The following is a 23,609-nucleotide window of genomic DNA, read 5'->3' as shown; positions in this document are numbered from 1 at the left end:
AAGAAGAAAGAGTGAATTTATTAGGGTTTGAGAAGGTAAATAGTAGTGGGTGAATATATAAAATAATTTAATTTTCATAATATTATTATAAATATTAAAAATAATATATTATCATATGATTTTTATATAAAAATACCATAAATATGATTTTTGAAGTCGAATCTTAAAAGTTCTTATTGGCTGTAATTTCCACATTTTCCCCCCTTAGTTTTTAAGCCCAAGTTTTCTTTTTTATGAATCACAATACAAGAAATGAAGTTTAGTTTAACCTCCTTATCATATCATTTAGCTCCAAAGTCCAACATTCGGTATTTTCCTTTTTCTTGTTACATTCTCCTGCAAAGTTTTTTCCTTTTTTTATGACCGTGAGTATTCGAATCAACTTACGCACACCTCGACTAATTTTACAGGACCCTAAAATTTACAGCCGGGTACTCACCTCAACAACCCTGAGGAAACTCAAACTGGTGATCATTGGAGAGCAAACTTAACACCTGACCATTGAACCATTCCTCAAGGTTAATTCTTCCAATAAAGTTGGTCAATAAACTTATATTCTTATGGGTTTTTCTTAGTTTATAATCCCAAGAATCTTACTTATATGAATTGTAATCCAACAAATCATGATTTAAAAAATGGAAATCTGTTAAATTTCTTCACAATTACGATGGATGAGGAATTATTTTGACAAGGTACTGTTTGAATTTTGTTTTCTACAGATAAGTCTAGGAATTATAGTATAAAAAACTTTGTTATTTTGTTGTCAGGGTACTCTTCTACCATTAAACCACTAGAGCAGTATAGTTAAAAGCCTTATAACATTAAAATCATGTTAATTTTTATGATTGGTCTTTCCATATCAATACAAAGAATTTAATTCAAAATTCTCCCTGATACTATTTGAAAAATCACGAAGATTGTTAACAATCTCATTTAAACTTAATCTACTAGATAGAATCATACATGTCTTGTCACACAGTGTCTTCGACTGGTCTCCTCGATACATGCCTGATCCAACTTCAAGATGTATCTCATGCTCAGTTATTGACTATTAACGCAAACATGACTTGATTAGTACGGTAAACCGCATGGTTAAAGAAAAAAGAGATTAAAATCTTATCTATAATAGTGTTGAATCTAACACTATTTACAAAACATACCTCTTAGAGACAATTGGTGGAAGGTTGCTCCAGGGGAGAGAGATTATCATATCGGGCAAATTTGGAGACTTCGCAATCGCAGCAAGTTACACGTCTCGTTAAATGATGCGAGTCTGAAGGAAAAGTGCAACGAAGTGGTTTCCAGCAACTAAGCTTCTCACCAAGTATGTCTGGGTGTGCTTCCCAGAAACTCTTTTCAATTATATTACAGTGTTCAACTACTACTTTGCAGCATTTTCGAACGGGCTCGTTACCTCGGTTCGCCATTTTCTCGTCGTCATGCTGCATGTATTACTTCCAATGTTACAGCCAGAAAAGAGGAAGGATGCAAATTTCTGGAATAGTAAAAGAAAAATTAAAAATTAAAAGGCTCTATTTCTTATCATTGTATATTTATTAAAAGATCTATATATAATGCAAGAGACAGATTAACCATGTGCCAGAAAACAGAGGATCCTCGGCGGAACATGAGCGGTAATGTGTTGTAATAATCAATAATGCCAGATAGCTGCGTAAGAAGTTCATTTTTCTCTTGAGACTGAGTACCCTGTAGAACAGAATATAACAAATGCTCAGAGATCAAGAATTCCTTTCAGTGTAAAAATTAATTCTCTTACAATCTTGAGAAATTACATTGATGGAATCATTACATCCAGGCCTTACAGCGGGTTTGGCTAAGCATAAAAAATGTAAAATTATGCATGACTTACTATTCTAGAAAAAAACTACTTTTTATGAAAGAAATCCCCCCCCCCCCCGACCTATTTATAACGTTTACCAATAAACTAAGAGGTAATTTGACAAAGGTTTTGATAAAGTCGTGGATCCCATAAAATATGTGGTTAAAATTAAGTGTGTTCACAAGGTTTCTCATAAAATGTGTTCCCTAACAAGTGAAGCTATTAAACTATACTAAGAATCTAGTAACTCAGCATATGAAGTGATTTAGCACCTTCAAGTAGTTCTGAGCTTCACTTTTGCTCTTTCCGGATTTTACAAGCATCCAAAAACAAGTGTTATACTGATTGTTAATGTGGCCTGGAAATCACAAAGCAGTAATATAAACCTCTATTTTTAAGATAGTGGACGATTGAAATTATAGCTTACAAGACAAGAATAAGAGCATGTTTGACTAAGATTACAAAAATGTAAAATTTACTTTATAAAGTTTTTGTTTTTAAACATCCTTACGTAACTTACCATAGTTTCTACTTTTAAGTAAAAAAATAAATAAAATAATAAAAAATTAGAAAGAAGATACTTACATTGGTAGAAACTCTTATCTTATTTCTAACTTTAACCAATAAAAAATTATTTATTTTAAAAATTATTCTACATGTAAACCTTTTACACTATGACACACGTTTTAAGGATTTTTTTCATACAAATGCACCTTTGCTGCCAAAAGATGATTTTACAAATCAAATGAGAAGAAAGCCACTCACAATCAACTTGTCTCCATGCTAGATAATCTAGTAGAATCTCAGAGGTCGGGTAGCAAACAGCCCGCCCGTCAAAGTATGGTACATGTTTCAACTCTTTCTGTGGGAAAAACTCCTTCCATTTAATAGTGTACATGGAAGAGAATAAAGAGACAATGGCAGATACTATTTCACTGCAAATTTGTAAATTAAATAGAAAGAATTGGTTTAGATTGATTGAAATAGTGCATACAATGTATGGAACTTATGAGCAACCTTCCATTGAAAAACCAACTTAATTCTAGGACCTATAAGACATGGAGGGAAGGGATACCTGGAGCGCCTTTGATACAGCTGAGACTCTTTCTTCAAAACAAAACTGAAAGTTACTAAATTTGTCAAATGTGAGAAGCTAGGAATTGTTATTTGAGCAGGAAGAAGTCGTAAAATGTAGTACAATTTTACTACCTGTATTCATCACTAACCCCATAAGAGAAGACTATATCCCTAAACTCTTCTAGCACACCTACGGCACATGAATTCATTAAGTTTAGAGCCTGTGCATCATTTGGCTTCTCAAATTCATGGACATCAGAAAACCTGTTATAAAGCCAAAAGAAAAGAATGCAATGTCACACTCATAACATGAGAAAACATAACAAGCAACAAAAAGGACACACATGTTCAGTTAAATGTAATAGCACGAGAATAGTGAATAGTTTAACACCAATGACTTTAGGCAATTAAGGTTAAGTGAAGCTTAAGGTAATTTACCTATGAAAATGACAACCATCAATGCGAATAACAATCCAAGTGGATGGCATCATCTTGCTTCCATGCAGGAAAGATTTGACATAGTCAGGTTTAATTTTGTTAACATCCTCTGCAAATTGTCCGAGCTCCCTACAAAGACACAAGTAGTCATTCCAGAAGCTCCTTGATGCTATATTTTTTGAATGAACTTTTATGGCCTTCATCCTCAGTCTTTGAACAGGAGAACCATCCTTGTTGTACTTCACAATATGTTGAACCTAGGTCAAAATAGACAAAAGATGGACAAGTCTGGTTTTATGTAGAGTGCATTCATATATCATAAGCAAACAAAATCACATTGATTATAGACGGTCACGGGCCCCCCCCCCCCCAAAAAAAAATCATTATAAATTATTTGTTTGTTGCAATTGAAAATAAAGATATTATTGTTATTCAACTTATGGCTTAAGGCATGGTAGAGATAAGCATAAGATAATATCTTTGGGATATCATTCAGTTTGCCTGATGAAGTAAAACAGATCCAAAAATTTCTACCATAGATTTCACATAATTAATATCTAAGACAACAATTTCTATCATGAGTGTCACATTAAAGTCAACAAACATGAAAAGATTATTATATGTAAGACGCCATTAAACATAATACAATTTGAAACTATTGAAATGATGGAACAAACTGAATTTCTTGAAGCTACCTCTGTCTTGAGAATACATGTCCCTTGACGAAAGATGGCTTCTTGTTCTTTATAGTTAATATTGAACCCCTCATAAAGCAACTCATTTTTGTCCTGCTTATGTGTTCCCTATAGAAGTTTCAAATAAAAATGAACACAAGTATTTTCAACTACTGAGCGTGCGAAAAATTTGGATGAAACTCACAATGACCACATGTACGAAAGAAATGTAAACACAGATAGAGATAAGCAGAAGATCATGCTCAATCCAGACTGAATTTGTTTACTTGGAGCTAAAACCATCTAGTAGATGATTTGAAACTTCCATATGAACAAACTTTGAGTCTTTAACAGTCAAGTGCCAACACGACAATTTCATTTTGATGCATTCCAAGCTGAACCACAAATCTCAGAATCAACCACCACAAGTATATGTGAAGCTTAAGTCTTTCTTGTTATTTGTTGTCAATATTGCAGTAACATCTCCTTTGATTAATAGAATTACCTGATTACTTATCAAAAAAATATATATATATTGCAGTAACATCTAATCCATTTTTCTCTTTTTTGGTACAGTTCACCTCCAGCAAAATATGCGATATTCATACTGATGTCCTCACATGAATGTTCAGCATACCCACAAACAAGAACTGTTTTTACGACATTGACAAAATTGAGCAATTCATAAAATGGAACGCCTTAGACTGTAAAATATAAATTTATGCATGTATGGAAACATAGAAACAAGTATATCTTACTTTTTACTACAACTGTATTTCCTTTGAAAGTAATCATGCAACAGAGCATATTTGGCCTTGCTTCTTTAGTAAAGAAGCCACTTAAAGAAGGTCAAATATTTGTTTAGATCACAGAAGCAAATATATTTAATTTTACTAAAACTGCATTTCCTCTGAAACTGACTAAATCATGCAACTACTTCATTAATGTGGAAAACCATAAAAATTTATTTCCATGTATTTCACCTTCAGTATTTCTTCAGCTTCCTTTCCAGATTTTCCATTTCTGATCAGCTCCCATAGACAAGTATTGTACTGGTTGCTTAAATGACCTGCCAAGAGAATTGGGTTTAAGCCAATTCAAATAGAACTTCTCTATATCACTAATATATATATATTCTACACTCAAAATCTTAATCATTATTCAAATGCAGATTTAATGATTTATACAACTAAGTCAGAAACAAATTATAAACTTACATTCGCGCTGTCTCCATGCAAGATATGCTTGAAGAACCTCCATTGATGCACAGCTAATAACTTGTGATTGGAAGGAAGGGGGAAATCTCATCTCTGTCTGAGGAAAGAATTCCTTCCATTTTGTGACGTATACGGATGAGAAGTAAGAGATGATGAGTGAGAATATTTTGCTGCATAGCCATTTCTGTTGTCAGCCAAGCTCATTTTAAAACAGATATGACGGATTTCATACTCCTAATAAATTTATCGTGGAACTAGAACTGAAAATTTTGGTATCGAAATATTATATTTAAGGGAAGTTATTGGCACATCTAAAAGACTAGACTAGTCTTCTAACTGATCCGTTGGATACAAAAATCTAATGAATTCCTAATGCACCACATGTACAATTACAGCACATGGAGAAAACATCTCCAGTATAACTAAATGCTACATAAAAATGCTTAGACAATGCTAATAATTGTCATTCATCATTCTTGAGATTTTCTATTCACGGGCAACCAACAATTAAGCTGTCAATTGAAGTAAAGATTTCTGAATGTAAACATAGGCTGAAAAAAGATATGCCGTAGGTAATCATAAAAGCTAGTTATGCTTGACCATGCATGAAATTCAATTCTCTAGTTGTTGCAAAAAAATTTCAATTCATATTACTACTAACTAAAATGAGAATCTTTTTACGCAAAGGAAATAGTGAAAGTGAATGCGATTGAAATTGAACCCCCATCTTCAAATTGGGTTCTTCAAAAAATTTAGGATTTCAGTAAATTTGTTGGTGTGTCCTGCAATGGATATAAAAGTAGACTCTTGCAATTATTCGAGAAACTGGAGGCTAGTAGGAGACAAGGGATGAGTACACGATGAGGTAAATCAAGAAGAAATGGTGAGGCAAATTATGACGTTAAGGGTGGCAAGTCAAAGAAAGGAATGCTGGGGAGGGATGACAGAGCGTTAAAATGATCCCAAAACTGGAATGTAAGGGGGCTTGATGAAGTTGGAAAAATGCTAGTTGTTCGAATTCTGACTTTGATTACTTAGTTTAATGCCGCGGCTACTAATCCTATAGAAGGACTGCCTAATTTAATGTTGTTTATTTATTGCTTAAATTGATAATACACTTTCTATGTATTCTCTTTTGATTAATAAATTTTCATGATTACCTATTAAAAAAAGGGGAAAAAATGATAATTACTCACTATTTCATTAACCATCATTTAGGTGGCTGGTGAGGATTCTTATCCAGATAAATCTACTAGAATGAGAAAAATTACTTTTTGATAGAAATAGAGATCCAAACTAATTCACTTTCACGAAGATGTTTGATTACATTCTAGTCTTTTAACTTTGAAACACTATAGTTTTACTTCTAGCACAATAGACCGTAGCTTCCCCACTTTACTAGGTCTACTACAACCTTGCCAAATCACAACCTTAAAGGCTCTTAGACCATACATATAACCCACTTAATGCTACAAGTGGTAAACGGTCAATGTCTCCCAAGTTGCTGACTGGGCCACACTAGACCTCATGTAGCTATGCCCACGGTTAGGCAAGGACTGCTTCAAACATATACTCATTTAACTATTAAACAATTACAAAGTTCCAAGGTGCTAGAAAATCCTAATAATTAATATTTTTTTCAATTTTCTTTTGCCTAGATAAGCATCATCCACAAGCAAATGTACACCATATTCTAATTTGAAATTCGAGCAACCACACATGATCTCTAAGCAAGTGCTGTACACTAAAAACAACCACATAGGAAGTAAAAACATTTCAAAGGTTATATCACGCAACATATGCCATACATCAGGTGCAACAAAACCTTATAATGAACTTAAAATTAAAGAAATTATAGGCAGCAATAAGGTGAAAACACGAACCTTGCACGTCTCTGATAAAAATTCGTTTCCTTCTTGAACACAAAACTGCAGAAAATACATATATCAACTCAGCAATATATTAAGAAATAAAGAAATGCCAACTCATTTAATAAACAATGTAGTTTCTTTACTCTACCTATACTCATTGCTGAACCCGTATGAGAAAATAATATCTGGGAACTGCTCTGAAACCATTTTGGCACAGTCATTCATCAACTCTAATGCCCTCTTGTCATTAGGCTTCATGAACTCGTGCATTTCAGAAAATCTAATTAATACATAGAAAAATGGGTCATGCACCAGTACAGTGAAGTTTTAGTGTCGTAATTCCCTGCATATGCTTTTTAATTTAATGTACCTGCTGAAATCCCGGCCATCAATGTTGACAACAATGATGTTGGGCAGCATAATTTCATCTTCCACCTCAAAGGATTTCACGTACTCGTACTTACTATTCGCCATATCAATATGGAATGCTGAAAATCTCCATAGGGAAATAGGACAAACACTGGGTAGGCAAGGATAGAGACTAGTTTTAGGCTATTAGCAATAAACCATTACAAATTTTATCTAAATAATTGATCTTACATTCTTGTTGGCCGCAGCCATCACCCTTAATCTCCCTCCTCCCCAAAAAGCTACCCGTTTCAAGAGCAATTTTTCTATCAAGTTCTAAAAGCAAAATTGATGCATGTGGCAAGATCAAATTTCTCAAGAACCCATTAAAATCCGGCTTTGAAGCGAGTTGAAATGACGTGATTATATCAATTTACTTTTAAATGTGAATGCATTTTATCATTAACCACTTTAAATTTATTTTGCTGTATTCTTGACGTTGTGTTATGATAAATTTAGGGCTAATCAATATTGTTCACTTGTGTTATGATCAATTGAAGTCCATCATTTAGGGTGGAATTTAAACTAAAACAAAGAGGTCAGACTATGATAATTTATCGTGACCATTAAATTGGTTGATCAGTGATCAAGAAATGTTGAGAGACAGAGAGAGAGAGATGATCTAATGAGTACCGGTACTTAATTTATATTGAATTGTTGATTTAAAGATTTGTGAGTTATATATGTTGATTTGTTAATAGATTATGAATGATTTTTTCAACTTAAATGAAAGTCTCAACCTAGTTCTTATAATATCGGATTGTATTGGATTATATTTTCATATTTATATGATTTTACGTTTTTGTGCATTTATATATTAATTGAAGAATTTTTAATATTATTTAGTTAAATATTAATAAACGATCTAACTATTGTAGACGTCAACGGCCACCCTAGGTCACAACAATTCCTAGATCCGCCACTGTACACAAAATCAGTTATCAACACACGTAATCAAATATACGGGCGTGCAGAATTTTTAATTAGTATACAGTAACCACACAGTCCATACCATAGGAACCGTCGTAGAAGTTTAAAGTGTAAAGCTTCTCTCCCCCCTCTCTTTGCCTATATTTACTCATTTCAGCATTTTTAAACAAATAAAATTATCACTTCAGAGTTATTTCTTTGGAGAGAAGAGAGAGTGTATATTCAAGAAAATCCAAGATTTTTTTATGAAACCATATGGAAGATCGCAAGGAGGTAAAATATTATCCCCCTCTATGTTTGTAGTTTTCATTCTTGAATTATCCATGTGACACTTCTGATAAATTAGATTAGACAAGATAATATTACTGAAGAAATAGGAGTTAAAATATTGTTCCCCGAGTCCCATACTACTGATTTAACATGGCCTCGAATGTCTTTTCTGAATTTTCAGGTGTTTTTTATACGGGAACTTGTGAAGCTGCCAAGAAAATGAATGTTTTGTTGAGTTTATGCTGGATCAATTACATTATGAAACTCTACAGAAAGTAAACAAAATAAAGTTTCCTTTTCTTTTCTTTTCTTTTTTTTTTCTCTCTCTTGATTTTTGTCTTAGTTGTCCACAGATTTTTGTATTCATGTGTTTGCTTTCATAATCTGGATGATGTTTAACATATTTCAGTTCTTGATAACATCTGCAGTAGCAGATCTAGAATTAAAGATCAGCTAGGGCGGCCGTTGACTAACGGCCGTAATAGCAAGATCATTATTAATATTTAATTAAATGATATTAAAAATTCTTCTATCTATATGTAAATTAACTAAAATGTAATAATCATATTCACATGAAAATATAATTCAGTACAATCCAAAATTATTTTTAAAAAAAAAGGTGTAAATAATTAAACCTCACTCTGTAACTTCTCAGATTTATCGTAAATCACAAGTTATACTATCATCAAGTTTAAATTTCCAACTTTCAGCAACAATTTATTATTTATCACACAAATTCCCCAAATTAACATTTAAATGATAATAACACAGCCATATAAAGTAAAGGTTCTCACTTCTGTCAAATTTATACACTTGATTAGCATTTTAGACTATACCTCTAAGTTAATAACAAAGAAAAAGAGAACACAAAAAACAGATAAATTCAAAATACACAAATGTAAATTTAAAATTCTAACCACTGCCAAGGGCAACTAGTCCACTTTCCACACGTTTAAAATCAGGCTCCAATTGCATTTAATCAAATTTTCTTAATTAAATAGATATAATTCTAACTAAAATCAATGTCTTCACAATTCACAAACCCTAAAATGCAAAAGATTCAATTTTTTTATCATTTAAGAATTAAGAAAATAAATGCAATAAAATTACAAGCAGGACTGGCGGCGACGGGTGGGAGTACACCGGGAAGTTGGAATCGCCGAGTAGGTGTCTCGGGTAGAAAAATAGGGAAATTTTCTTGATTGACTTCAGACTTGGGAATGGATTGTTGTGATTTATTTTTGGCAATTTTTTCTTCAGTGGGCCACAATTTAAAAAAAGAAAAAGGCCCATTCTTCCACATTTTTCTGGAGAGAAAAAAAAAAAAAAAAGGGCCCAAGTGCCTTGACTTCATCTTCCCCAATATCATATGACTTCTACCCGGCGAACACAGTCTCTCCGGTATCCGAATAATGTGCCGGTGATGCGTGACCCCGCGACGGAACGGACGTCCGGTAATATGCCTCCGGGGAGGGAGGGGAGTTTTCATACGGGTGTCATTATCGGAAATGATCGGAAAACATTACGAAAAAGACGAAATACCATGGCATGTTTGTTTTTCTTCTTGGTTGAAGGCTGAACCAAAGACAATGACAGCGTTGGCAGCGGTGGAGGAGTTGGTGGTGAAGGTGCTGACGGTTGCGCCTCCATGCTTGAACTTGGATCCCCCATTACCGGACCTTCAGAACCAGCAGTGGGAGAATTCCCACGAAAGAGAGAGATCTAGAGAAAGAAACAGGTTTGATTGTTTAATCTGAGGTTTCAAACCTGAAAATAGTGGCCATGGAATTGGGAAATTTATTTTTTTTTTTAATAAGAATTGAAGAAAAATAGGTAATGGTTTTGAGGTTTCCATGTCTTTTTTTTTTTTTCATGGAACATGCTTCAGTCCAATGCTCCCCGGTTTTTTTTTTTTTTTTTTTTTTTTTTAAATGGAACATGCTTCAGTCCAATGTCTTCGAAATCGTGGAACTAGAAATACCGCGTTACTCAATTTATTTAATTTTGATTAAATTATTGTGTTTATAACCATGATGGACTATACACTTCTGAACGTCAAATTGACCCTTTTTGCCAACAAAAATAACTCAAATTTAGTAAATTAACAACGTTAAATTTGCCATTATAAGATTCCCTTTCAATTCGTTCGTTTAGCGATTATTAAGTAAGCATCTAATAAGCCGTGTCTAGTATCTTGTCAATAAAGTAGAATTGGACTTCAGTTTTTGACATTGTTATAGACGAAATGGTCACATTGAAACAAAAATATTAGTTGGGAGATGAAATTCGAAATTTAGTCAATAACATTAAAAGATCCGAGATGGTATATTAGATGTCAGCGATGCGATTATGCTACACAAAATAATTATTATAGTCCACAAAGAGACATTAATATAATAAATAAATTATTATATAACTCATAAAAGGTAATATGGGCGCATCAACTAGACAAGTAAAATACAGGCTTTTAAAGAGATATTTTAATGGTAATGAATGTAAAGTAATGAATAAAAGTAACGAAAAGATAAAACATCTATTACATAATTTGATATTGAAAAATCAACCAAATCAATTTCCATCGGATCGTTTTGGATGGATTTGAACAAAAAATTTGGGTTGATTCAATTAATTTTTAACTATTAAAAAGTCGGATTGGATTAGGTAGGTTGCAATTTAAGCAACTAACTCGTCAATTAACCAACCTATCCACCTGATACAATTTTTTTTTTTTTCAATTTTAAATTTAGATTTTTTGCCCCTGTTTGGGACACATTATTTGTTTCATTAAAATGAGAATTCCAGCGTTTGCACACACAGCTGAACCCCACACATAAAAGATGAGAAGTCAACAAAACTGGCTGGATGTGATAATTAACGGTCAGAATTTTCATTTTTTGTCCAATAATGTGCCTCAAACAAGCCTTTAAACTTTAAACTCACAAACATTATTCTTTCAACCAATTTGTCTACCATTTTGCCTCTCTGATAAGTCTCTCTTTTTTTTTCCCTGTTACTTGCTCATATGTCTTCCGAAGGCAGTATCCACACATTTCTAAAGCTTCAAATATGCTTTCCTCACAAAACTTCATGTGTTTTGTAGGTTGCTTCATATGAGTTTACTACCTTAACTTGCATTCCAGGTGTAATCACGTATCGAGGAGCTAAAATTTTCGGTATTAATTTCTGCTGTAGATAATTAATGTGTTGTCTTTGTCGCTAATATAAAAGCTAGCTATTATTGCAATTCATAACTTTATCTCATTCCAAAGGGCTATCTTTCTTTCTTTTTTTTTTCCTTTTTTTTTTTTTAAATAATAATTTATTAATACCCTCACTTATGGCGGAGGAAAACTGTAGGAACAAACCATCAACTAATCTAAACAAATATACACAAAAAGTCACAACTATTCAAATCATCACCAACCATTACTTACTTTCTCAAATAAGCCGCTCCCATCATGTCCAAACAAAGTAATCCTTGAGCAAGTCTTGACAGTTCCGTCCACGTGTTATACCGTTGTGACAAACCTTTAGCTCCCATCCCAGCTAAATAATCAGCCACTTGATTGCATTCCAAAGGGCAATCTATATGTTCTCCCACATAGTAAATTTCAAATGCATTTTAGACAAAAACTGCCAGTTCTGTGAACAGCTATGTTTTGTTCTACCTTATTGGTTTAGGCTTCATTTTTAAATATGCCTGAATTAAGAAAACGTTTGATAAGCTTCCTTTGTTATAGGAATTGTTATAGATGCAATTATGATACAGCATGGATCCTACAACCATCCTTTAAGTTTAAACTGTGATGCCTGTTTGTGAAAATAAGGCTACCAAATGAATGGAAGTTTAATTTGTTTACTACAGAAAATAGTTTTATTATAACAACTATGTATAAAATGTAAATTTCTCTCGTCCATCTGATACCGAAGGCCTACTTCCGTCCTATTTCGATGGGTGACCGATTATTTTGTTTACACTGATTTCATTATTGATATATGCACATAACAATCATTAAATTATAATTGAAGAGAGAAAGAGGGGAAGAAGGAAAGAGAGGAAAGGGAAAGGTGTGGGAGCTAAGAGGCAAGGAACGAACACCCCTACATGTATAATAAAAAGGAAATGGACACAAGGGGGACATGTTAACTTAAATTATTTAATTAAAATTATACTATATAAGATCTTTATTTTTAGACTTGTCAATGTTTAATAGAATCAATACTTTTCTAGTTTTGATTTTTTGTTGTTAAAATCTGATGAGTAACTTTCTTCCTAAAAATTATGACACACCACGTTGTGTGTATGACACATCTTGAAGTATTCAAGGAGTGTCGGTGACCAAGAGGACACGACACATTTTGGATTGTCCATCCTAGTAGAAGTGTCCGTGATAGTTGGGGAGGATCAGAGTTCATATGAGGGTACCTGACCTAATTTAAGTAGAAAGCATTTTAGGAAGTACAATCCTATAATTGAGTTCAAAATATAAAATGGCAAGAATTTTGAATAAAATTTAATTTTGCATCAGTTATACTCTTGCTTTTTGTCAGCTTGCAGCATGTGTTTTGAAAAACTATTGAGGCATGCCTTCTTCATATGACTTAGATGTTAGAAATTATACATTAATGTTTATTCTGTAAAGAGTTTTGAAACTATTTATGTTATCTGATTTATCTCCTAAAGAAGTTAAGTTTAAGCATATGTAAAAATGAATAAGGAATTTAGAATGGCTGTCGAGGCATGAGAGAATATAGGGGTTTGAAAATTCTAGTTACGGAGAAGATTGCATTTATTAAAAAAATCAGCTAGCAGCAGGTGTAAAAGTTGATGGCTCATTGAATTTTTGTTTCCATATTGGTCATCGATGATAATATGGATGTTTGAATAAAAGACAAAGTTCGGAAAGTTCTATTGGCATTTTAAGAATGATTTATGAACCATGCGATCTTGAGCAAGTGAACTAATCTATATTCTTCTGTTCTTTTTTGGGTTGTACAACTTTTTCTCAAGGAAGCAACTATCGTTCCTTTAAATTTTCTTATGTGGTTCCCTTTTTAATTTTTCATGGCATAGATCATAATAAGGTATATCATCTATGAAAAACTGAGTGACTGTTGTGGAAGATTATGTTCCAGCGCCAGCAGTCTCACCATTTTCTATCAGAATTGAAAGCCTTTGCCTTTTTGTACTTATTATTGAATATCGTTTTTTTTTTTTTTGCTGGCAGTTATTGGATCTTCCTGGTATTATTGAGGGTGCTAAAGATGGAAAGGGTAGAGGTAGACAGGTAAGACATTTTTTCTGATCACTGATTCAGTACTATTTTCTTGGTGGTTTTAACCCCATCCCCTCTTATGCTCTTCATCAGTTTCTCTTCATACCATGATTCTATCTGGTCTGAATTCAGGTCATGTAACTGTATTCTTACTGTGTTGGATGCAATAAAGCCAATTACTCACAAACGACTCATTGAGAGAGAGCTTGAGGGATTAGGTATAAGGTAACATCTTTGTTGTGCTATATATACTTGCTGTTCATCTGGTTAAATATCCTCTCTATGCTATCATGATGCTTTCTGCCATCTATCATTTTCTTTATTTGCTGTTTGATTATAAATAGGGAGTTGCTCGTGTAACCTGAATCCTCAAAGAATATGCTGCAGGATGCTTTCTACTTTACAATTTCCGAGTTTCATAACTGATAATATGTGGTAGATATGTTACAGAATGCAATCTTGTAAACTGTCCTATCATATTGATTTTTGATTTTGTAAAGTCATATCATAGAATACAACTGAACTAATTGTTGTTTTCCTAGAAATTGACTGGAAAGAACATTGAAGTATGACAGAAATGGTAGTGTTAATAGTATGGTCCTACGAGGAGTCAAAGATGTCCATGATACATATGATCAATGGAATGCAATTAAAAGTCAAAGGAGTGTCAAAGTGTTGCCCAAGTCATTTTTCCAAATTCTCAGTCACAAGTTGTGATGCATTTTTCGCATACAAAAACATGCTATTTCTAAAAGAATTGAAAATACTGACGACTGCTTAGAGATCGCTCGCTGGTTGCTCGATAATCGCTTGAGAGGCGTTGTTACTGGGGAAACCTTAGGTTCACGATTTTTTTTTATTTTCTAATCATATTCAACCTCAAAACATTTCATATTATTTATACCAAATATTAAATCGTCTCAAAGGTAGGTTGAATCATTAATTTACGTTATAGATCATTCCTTTGAAGATCTAAAACGCATTCTATTGATTCCTTGATTCAACCTCAAGATCTTTGATTCTTAAATTCATCCAAAATATTGTTATTGGTTCTGTTGCGACCTATTCTTCTTTTAGTCTTCTTTTCAAGCAGGGACGGACCCAGCCGTTTTGGATTATGGGGTCAAGAATTTAATACATCGTATCTTTTGCTATGGTCGATCATTTCACACACTATTAAGAAGCGGAAAACTAGACCATGAATGCTTAGAAATGATATTAAGAATGCAATATTTCATTTTCATTTGGAATGTGTTAAAGTGGGTCGAAAACGAGTTAAAACAACCATTTTTTTAAAAAAAAAAAAAAAAAAAAAAAAAAAAAAAACCATGCAATGCTTAACTTTGTATTGAAGCTTCTTGAATTTTTTTCATATGGTGAAATAGACAATTCCTGGGTCTCTCTCTCCACCTCTTCCTCTCCCTCTCTCCACTATTTGAAAAAATGATGTCTGTGCTTGTAAGATGAAGAGTTGAATAAGCAGCTTACCTTTTTTCTCGTCATGCAAAAAATGATTTGGTGTCTCATTAATCACAAGCCTGTGAAAACTTAGAACCCGTAGGTGTTATTCTATCTTCATTTTTCTCGATGCTTATATCTAGACAGTTAAAAGATTTTCAGTTAAGACAGTTGATTTTCTCAAGTTTATTAGTTGTAAAATCTTAAGCTCACACCATTTTTAGGCTGTACTTCTCAAAAATGTATGAGCTAATGACATCATAGATGAGGTTGTCCTCTAAATCAGTAAATCTCTGTGCTGTTTCCCTTTTAGAAAATATAGTGGCTGACGATTTCGTTGTTCCTTATGTTTCGCGTAATAATTTGTTTCTTATTATGATTTGCAACAAATTAATGAAGTGCTCATCTAGAATGGAACATGAGGGTCTGCTGGAGAAAATATGGGAATATCTCAATTTAACTCACATATACACAAAGCCCAAGGGAATGAACCCAGACTACAACGTTCCTGTAATTTTTGTCATCGAAAATGACAACAATTGAGGACTTCTGCAACCACATCCTTGTTTCTGAAACTTTCGATTGTTCATTAGTTTCTCTTCTCATTCCATGCATTTGCTTCATTTCCACCATTTTGTTAGAAATTTTCTGTATTCTTTAGAATATGTTTTTGGGATATCTGAAATAATTGTGACAAAATGTTTCATAGAATGTTTTAGTTATCTGATTCTCAACACTTCCTTTATTCTAAACTGACTCTTCGTTTTTCAAATTATTTAGTGCATTAGTTTGGGGTTCAAGCGTGCACAGGGTGAGCAAGGTAACTGTTGGGTTTTTGATACCCAATAAATCCCGGGCTATGATGTTAACGTGGGTTAATATTATTTCATAGGTATAGGCCGATGAATGAAATAAGTCCAACAACCAAATCCATGAGCTACACCCGACCCAATTGTATTACTTATGGATGGCTTGAATCTTGGCCCGTTTACCCCTTTAATGGTCCAACTTAAAGCCTAACCCTAGAGTATATATATAAATATAACCCTAGCCTCTTTGTGATGATGATTGTGTGATTTTGAGAGAAGAAACTAGTGAATCCCGGCTGCCCACCTTTTGTGTGAGAAAAAGGTGTCCAGAAGTGTCCAAAACGCTTGTATAACATGTGCAATTGGTAGTTTTTTCATAGTATACATTTGTGGTGTCTTCTCCTAGCCTTTGTGGCGATAAATCATCATCCCTTCTTGTCCTACGTGGGTAAGATTGTATAGCAACTAAGGTGAATCAATTGGTTGTGGTTTGGAGCCGTTTGGATTGGTTGTTGGTAGAAAAAGGTACGTTGGACTGAGTCTGGAAAACCACCGTTTGAAGATCATTTTGAGAGAGCTTCCGCAACAATTGGTATCAGAGCTTCAAGGTGAAGGTTTTGACTCGAGAAATCTACCAGAAATCGTCCAAAAAATCAGCAGAAACGTGGCAGAAATCAGATCGAAAAACTGTCCAGAAAACTGTTAAAAATCAGTCTCTATTTTGGTGTTTTCTGACCAATCCAGAACGAGTTTGGGGAAACGGAGACCACTGGCGTGACGTGCAGGAGGAGGTGAACCCTTCGGGCCGGCGCGTGTGGTGGCACGTGAAGCCCACGCGCAGAGAAGAGAGGCCGCGCGTGAGGGCGCGTGAAGCTTAATTTGGAGACGGTCTCTTCAGGCAATTTGTTCCTTATATTATTTCTGACATTTTTCGTGTTGAAAGTTTTCTGTTTCAGGGTACGCAGAAGAATATAGATAGCGTTGTTCTTCGGGCGTTCGGGACTCGATCGTGATTTTTTGGTTGCTGTAGTTTCCAGAGACTTTAGGACGAATAGTGGTGGTCCTAAAGTGATAAATTCACAACTCTCATAATTTACGGACTCAGATAGTCCGCTCTGGTATATTGGCTTAACTTAGTTTTAAATTTCAGCATTAGCAGATCATCGTGTGGGGTGATCGTTAGGATTGGGGGTTGTCATTGCTTGGCAACCATTGCTTGTGCTAGAAAATTTAGAAATTATTTGCTCTGTTTGTGAAGTGTTGAGTTTTGATTGCAAGTTAGTAGTTGATTTTGTGCTTTACCTGTCATATAGTCACTGTGTGAGGCTTGTTGCGTGGAAATTCGAACTTTTGTTTATATACCTTCGTGTTGCATTGATTTTCCTGTTAGAACACCTGGACTTGACCCGTTCGAACATTCCCTTGATCTAAGATCGTGAATCTTACGAAACCCTGGGAATTTAGAACGGTGTATATTGCGGCCGTAGGATAACTTCGTGTAATCTATCTGTGCTTTTGGTTGTTCTAGTTTTTTAAAAATGTCTTTACGCTTTGAAGTTGGAATTTTTAATGGGAAAGGGGATTTTTCAATTTGGCAACAAAAGATGAAGGGTATTTTGGTCCAACAAAAAGTTTCAAAGGCCATAGATGGCAAATTTCCTGCAAATTTAACAGAAGTACAAAAAGAAGAGTATGATGAACTTGCATACACTTCAATTATTTTACACCTATCTGATACTGTTTTGAGAAAAGTAGGAAAACTGGATTCTACAAAACAACTTTGGGAAAAGTTGGAGGACTTATATTTGCTTAAATCAACTCCTAATAAATTGTACTTGCTTGAACGATTTTTCAGCTTTAAAATGGATCCTTCAAAAGATCTCGATGATAATCTAGATGTCTTTAACAAATTAGTTCAAGACATCGTTAACTGTGATGAAGAGGTATCTGAAACGTATAAAGCTATTATCCTGCTTAATTCCATGCCTGATTCATATAGGGAAGTTAAGAATGCAATTAAGTATGGTAGGGATACCTTAACACCCGAGATTGTCATAGACTCACTTAGGAGTAAGGAGATGGAGATTAAGGCTGAAAAAGAGGATAAGAGGAGTGGCGAGTTACATATGATGAGGAGTAGGATGAAGTTTAAGCAAATGAATTTGGGTAGAACTCAAAACGGTAGTGATTCGAGTAGTGACTCGAGTGATGAGCGTAGTAAGAAGAAGGGCAAGGGACGAGACAAGTCTAATGGTAAAAGGTGTTACAGTTGTGGTAAATCTGGACACTTTATTAGGGACTGTCCCAAGAAGAAAAATAAGCTGAAGGGAAAGATGAGAGGTGAGACGAATTTGGTTGAGGGGTCGAGTTATGACCCCAGTGAGGTTTATTGAGTGTAAACCTAGTACTGCATATGCATCTATGTGTGATCCTTTCTACATGTGTGTGATTGTCTAAATTTTGTTGCATGATTATCTGCTACATTTCAATGTGTTTGATATGTGCATTTACATGAATTTGAGACATTAGGATTACTTGGTGTAATTGCTTGCATACATAGTGGGTTAGGATGCATTAGCAGTGTGTTGTGTGTCTTTTGGTGAGGTGGAGTATAGTTGCCTAAGGGTACATGGTGGTTTGTACCGAGGGATGTAGAGTGTGACATTTGGATCACGAGTGGAGATGTGATCAAATGTCTAGAATCCTTTATCTGGAAAGAGACCCTGATCAGGTGGAGTGTGAGAGAGGCACTTCTATCACTTCTGTTAGGTGGAGACCCATTATCCACGTAGGTTGGGAGAAGTGATGTGGAGATAGAGGATTATCCCATGGACTTAGGATCTATTGTGACTTGCCAGTTAGACATGAGTTGAGTGATCTGTCTAGTGAGTGTGGTGGGCGATGAGAGGAGATATGTGTTCTCGAGGTGTGAGCAACACGGAATGGGATAGGATAAGTGTGGTGAGGTCTTTTCTTAGGGTCATTTATGCATGTGTTGCATATGTGATTGACCGTGGTTTGATTGACTTGGTGTTAATCTATGGTTCTATGTGAACGTGTTTTCTGAAAAGATCTGTGTGTGTTATCCTATAATATATCGTCATCGCATGTGTATTCGCTCTTGATTGTTTACTGTTAAATATTTGCTTCTACTTGGGTGTTTTTGACCTTAGCCCCAGTGAGTACATGGAGCGGGTATGGTATGTGTTTCAAGTTGGAAACACGAGGTAAGGTCTGTGATCCAATTTTATTGGCTACCTTGATATGCAAGTGTTAACTGTGTGTTTTGATTGCTTGCAGATTTATTGGGCATCAAGGTGAAGATTTGTTGGGTTTTTGATACCCAATAAATCCCGGGCTATGATGTTAACGTGGGTTAATATTATTTCATAGGTATAGGCCGATGAATGAAATAAGTCCAACAACCAAATCCATGAGCTACACCCGGCCCAATTGTATTACTTATGGATGACTTGAATCTTGGCCCGTTTACCCCTTTAATGGTCCAACTTAAAGCCTAACCCTAGAGTATATATATAAATATAACCCTAGCCTCTTTGTGATGATGATTGTGTGATTTTGAGAGAAGAAACTAGTGAATCCCGGCTGCCCACCTTTTGTGTGAGAAAAAGGTGTCCAGAAGTGTCCAAAACGCTTGTATAACATGTGCAATTGGTAGTTTTTTCATAGTATACATTTGTGGTGTCTTCTCCTAGCCTTTGTGGCGATAAATCATCATCCCTTCTTGTCCTACGTGGGTAAGATTGTATAGCAACTAAGGTGAATCAATTGGTTGTGGTTTGGAGCCGTTTGGATTGGTTGTTGGTAGAGAAAGGTACGTTAGACTGAGCCTGGAAAACCACCGTTTAAAGATCATTTTGAGAGAGCTTCTGCAACAGTAACTAACTATAAGAACTTTTTAAATGCAGGTCTTCCATTTGTTTGAGCCCTATTTTTCCAAAAATTAATTTTTTGAAAACTCATTTTCAACCACACATTCTCCAATAGAATAATTTTTCACGTAGATAAAAAACTATTTCTTACATTCTCCAAAAAAACACTATTCCAAAATACATTTTCCCCCCAAAATGGGTATCAAACAAGGGCATTTGTTGCTGAGTGATTAATGATTCACCTTGCTATTTACCAGGAGCATGAATTGGAAGACGAAGATGCTGTACAAATCATTAAAAAGGTGTAGAAGTGAAAGTTGAGGAAAATATTGCAACATGATGCATGAATGGAATTTCTAGCATAGAAGTTTTTTTACTTGTGCTAGGCTTTGTAGTAAGCTACAGCGTGTCATCTCCTATGGTCGGCTTAAGCTATAGGTAATAGATAGAGTTAAATGGAGATATCGGGGCTAGAAGTGAATTACAACTTGGGTCAATCTGTGGATCGACGTGTAGTTAACTCATTTTATGGTTGATGAGGGATATGATTTTATTTAAGAATATAATAAAAGAGATCAACCATCGAATTTTGGTCTGTGTACCTACGTCGATGGATAATCTTTAAACATTTTACAAGTATGAAATATCCTTTTTCCGAATATAGAGTTGTTTTGAAAGCCAGTTGCATTTATCTATACTTGTATTTTCAACACGGTATTTGACATGTCAATTGTATTCAATTTTTATGAAGATTAGCTGCATGAACCATGCTACAAGTACATAATTTTTTGATAGGAAAACTTTACAGACAACACACGGTACGATATCATTGAAAGATGAGAAAAAAAAATGTCCACTTAAATTTTGCCACATCAGTATCGGTACAAATTCTATTAAATTTTTATGTACTTATGACTTTATTGTAGCTGCATTTGTTACATGTATTCTAATTTACATTATTTGTCACATAACGCGTCTAAATTTTGACAGCGATCCAAGTCAGGTTGAGATGTTATTCTAATTTTTGACGTTAATTCAAGTCGAGTTGAGAAGTTTAACTTCATAAAATAGTGCAATTTTCTCTGAACTTTTTGACGTTCTTTTCTTTCTCCCATTTCTCTTTGTATGAACATAGCATGTACCAGTACCACGCTCTTGAACAAACATAGAAATAAAGTAATTAATCTTATTAACTAAGGTGATTATTGTTTATAGCCAAATGACTTCCCTATTTGGACATGTATACAGTGGTGGAGTTAGGATATTTTATTTGGGTGGGCAAAAATTATGTAGCAAAAATTATTATAAATGATATTATTATAAATATTCTCAACGTATTTTCATATTTTAAAAATATCGTATAATTACATCATTATCAATTTCGTTAAATATATTTTCTCAATAGACAAAATATTGTTTTGTTCTATTACAAAATCTTTTCAAAAAATTGCTAGCTAAAACCTTCCAAGAAGTACATGAAGATTGCACAACGATTAGAGATGAAACTTGAATTGTCAATTTCCTTGGCCCTAGCTCCATCGCTACTTACAACTACACCAATAACAAAAAGTACAAGAAGAAAAAGTAAGATAACCCCATAAGTAAACACGGAAAGACAAATATGTTTCATTGAAAGAGAACCATGCTATTAATTCAAATAAAATGTTAGAAAATAAATCAACATAATGCTACCCAGATCTAGATATTTTACAATAACTCCAATTCACAAAAAGCACACATTTCATGTTACAAAATAAAATAAAATAAAATAAAATCGCATATACATATATACCCTTTTTGGCCGGCATTGTCCCAAATCTGGGACTTGACTACCTTATCATCAATTTGGGTGCTTCGAGTGGGGAACTCAACTTAAATGGTCGAATTTGGCTTGAGATTGAACTTATTTCGAGTGAAATTCAATTTGTCGACACTTGAATCGCATATCAGCACCACCTTGAATAAGTAATCGTAGTCGTCTTCCGCTCAATACCATTATTTCATCCTGTTTAGTAATATATATGAATGTATATAGAAGTGAACTTGTATTTATTGACGTTTTCCTTTGAATCTTACCACTTCCAATCTCATGCAATCCTCCCAAAAAAAAATAAAATAAAATAAAATAATTAGAGAATATCAATTTTTTTGGGGGGTCCACTGACCACCCTTGCCCAAGCGTGGCTCCGCCATTGCATGCATATCATATTCAATTTTTATGAAGATTAGATATATTGCTAAGTTTATTTAACTTTATATTAATTGTCGTGTAATGAGAAAGCATGATTCGTTTCAAATTTTTGACATCTGTTCAGATCAATTTAGTCAAGTTGAGAAATAATATCTAACTTCATAATTGAATCAACCCGAATTTTTGGTTCAAATCCATCCAAACTGATTTGACGCAATTCGATTTGGTTGATTTTTCGATATCAAATTATGTAATAGACGTGCTATCTTTTCGTCACTTTTATTCATTACTTTTCATTCATTGCCATTAAAATATCCCTTGGAAAGCTCGTATTTCACTTGTCTAGTTGATGCACCCATATTACCTTTAAATGAGTTATACAATAATTTATTTATTATATTAATGTCCCTTTGTGGACTGTAATACTTATATACCTTGTGTAGCATAATCGCATTTCTAGCATCCAATATACCATCTTGGACCTTTATAGATAATAGAATTGTCTAAAATTTAGTACGAGGTTAGCAACTATTATTGAAAATGGACTAATTAAGGAGCCGTTTGGTATCCATTTTTTTCAAAATGTATTTTTCTCTCTCTTCTTTTCAACCACATATTCTTTATTAAAATAATATTACACGTAAATTAAAAACATTTTCTTATTTTTTTACCACACATTTCTTATCAATTTACTATTCAAAAATGCACTTTTACATAAAAATGGATCCCAAACACCCCCTAACTGAGTAAATGGAAAAAATTTCAGCTCTGAAATATAGAAAATTGTCATCATCAACTCATGAATTCATAATCTTCAGCAAAATTTCATTGGAAGTCACTCAACTTGCAGGTCTATTCCATGTTAGTGATTAAATTTCGAATTTCATCACCAATTAATATTTTTGCTTCAATGTGACCATTTCGTCCAAAATCATGCCAACTGAAGTCGAATTCCACTTGATTGACGAGATGCTAGACGTGGCTTATTAGATGCTAAATTAATAATCGCTAAGCAAATGAATTGAAAGGGAATCATATAAAGGCAAATTTAATATTCTTAATTTACTCAATTTGAATTATTCTCGTTGGCAAAAATGGTCGATATGACGTTCGAAAGTAATTGGTGCATAGTCCATTCATGTGAAGTGACGATAATTGTTGATCGTAGTTATAAACATAATAATTTAATCAAAATTAAATAAATTGAGTAAAGCGGTTGAAATTAAAATTTCCCTATAGCTTTTTATATGATATGAA

The 23,609-nt window shown here is 34.0% G+C and overlaps 1 protein-coding gene across 8 annotated transcripts; it reads right to left on the bottom strand.

The window, feature by feature from the left end:
- Positions 1–799: 799 nt before the first annotated feature.
- LOC111394711 (tRNA(His) guanylyltransferase 2-like) lies at positions 800–10,541 on the bottom strand. Of its 8 annotated transcripts, none has more exons than XR_002702696.1 (15): positions 10,268–10,541; positions 7,488–7,637; positions 7,266–7,397; positions 7,130–7,174; positions 5,247–5,416; positions 5,013–5,098; positions 4,051–4,158; positions 3,356–3,612; positions 3,050–3,181; positions 2,916–2,960; positions 2,606–2,775; positions 2,113–2,198; positions 1,594–1,707; positions 1,161–1,495; positions 800–1,048 (listed from the first exon to the last, which is right to left on the bottom strand). XR_002702696.1 is itself a non-coding variant. In XM_023020651.1 (15 exons), the coding sequence occupies exons 1-14, from the start codon at positions 10,273–10,275 to the stop codon at positions 1,164–1,166; spliced, it is 1,782 nt and encodes a 593-aa protein (XP_022876419.1). In that variant the 5' UTR covers positions 10,276–10,539; the 3' UTR covers positions 800–1,084; positions 1,161–1,163. The 8 variants fall into 8 exon arrangements, 6 of the variants coding, with proteins under 6 accessions (XP_022876419.1, XP_022876420.1, XP_022876422.1 ...); XM_023020651.1 differs by having other exon boundaries at positions 800–1,084; positions 1,161–1,442; positions 10,268–10,539; XM_023020652.1 differs by having other exon boundaries at positions 1,161–1,442; positions 9,836–10,538.
- Between the last annotated feature and the right edge of the window lie 13,068 nt (positions 10,542–23,609).

Source organism: Olea europaea, chromosome 5 (genome assembly GCF_002742605.1).
Source record: "Olea europaea var. sylvestris chromosome 5, O_europaea_v1, whole genome shotgun sequence".
Lineage (NCBI taxonomy): Eukaryota > Viridiplantae > Streptophyta > Magnoliopsida > Lamiales > Oleaceae > Olea > Olea europaea.
The sequence above is the reverse complement of the archived record's forward strand: the minus strand, read 5'-3'. Positions and strand labels throughout refer to the sequence as shown.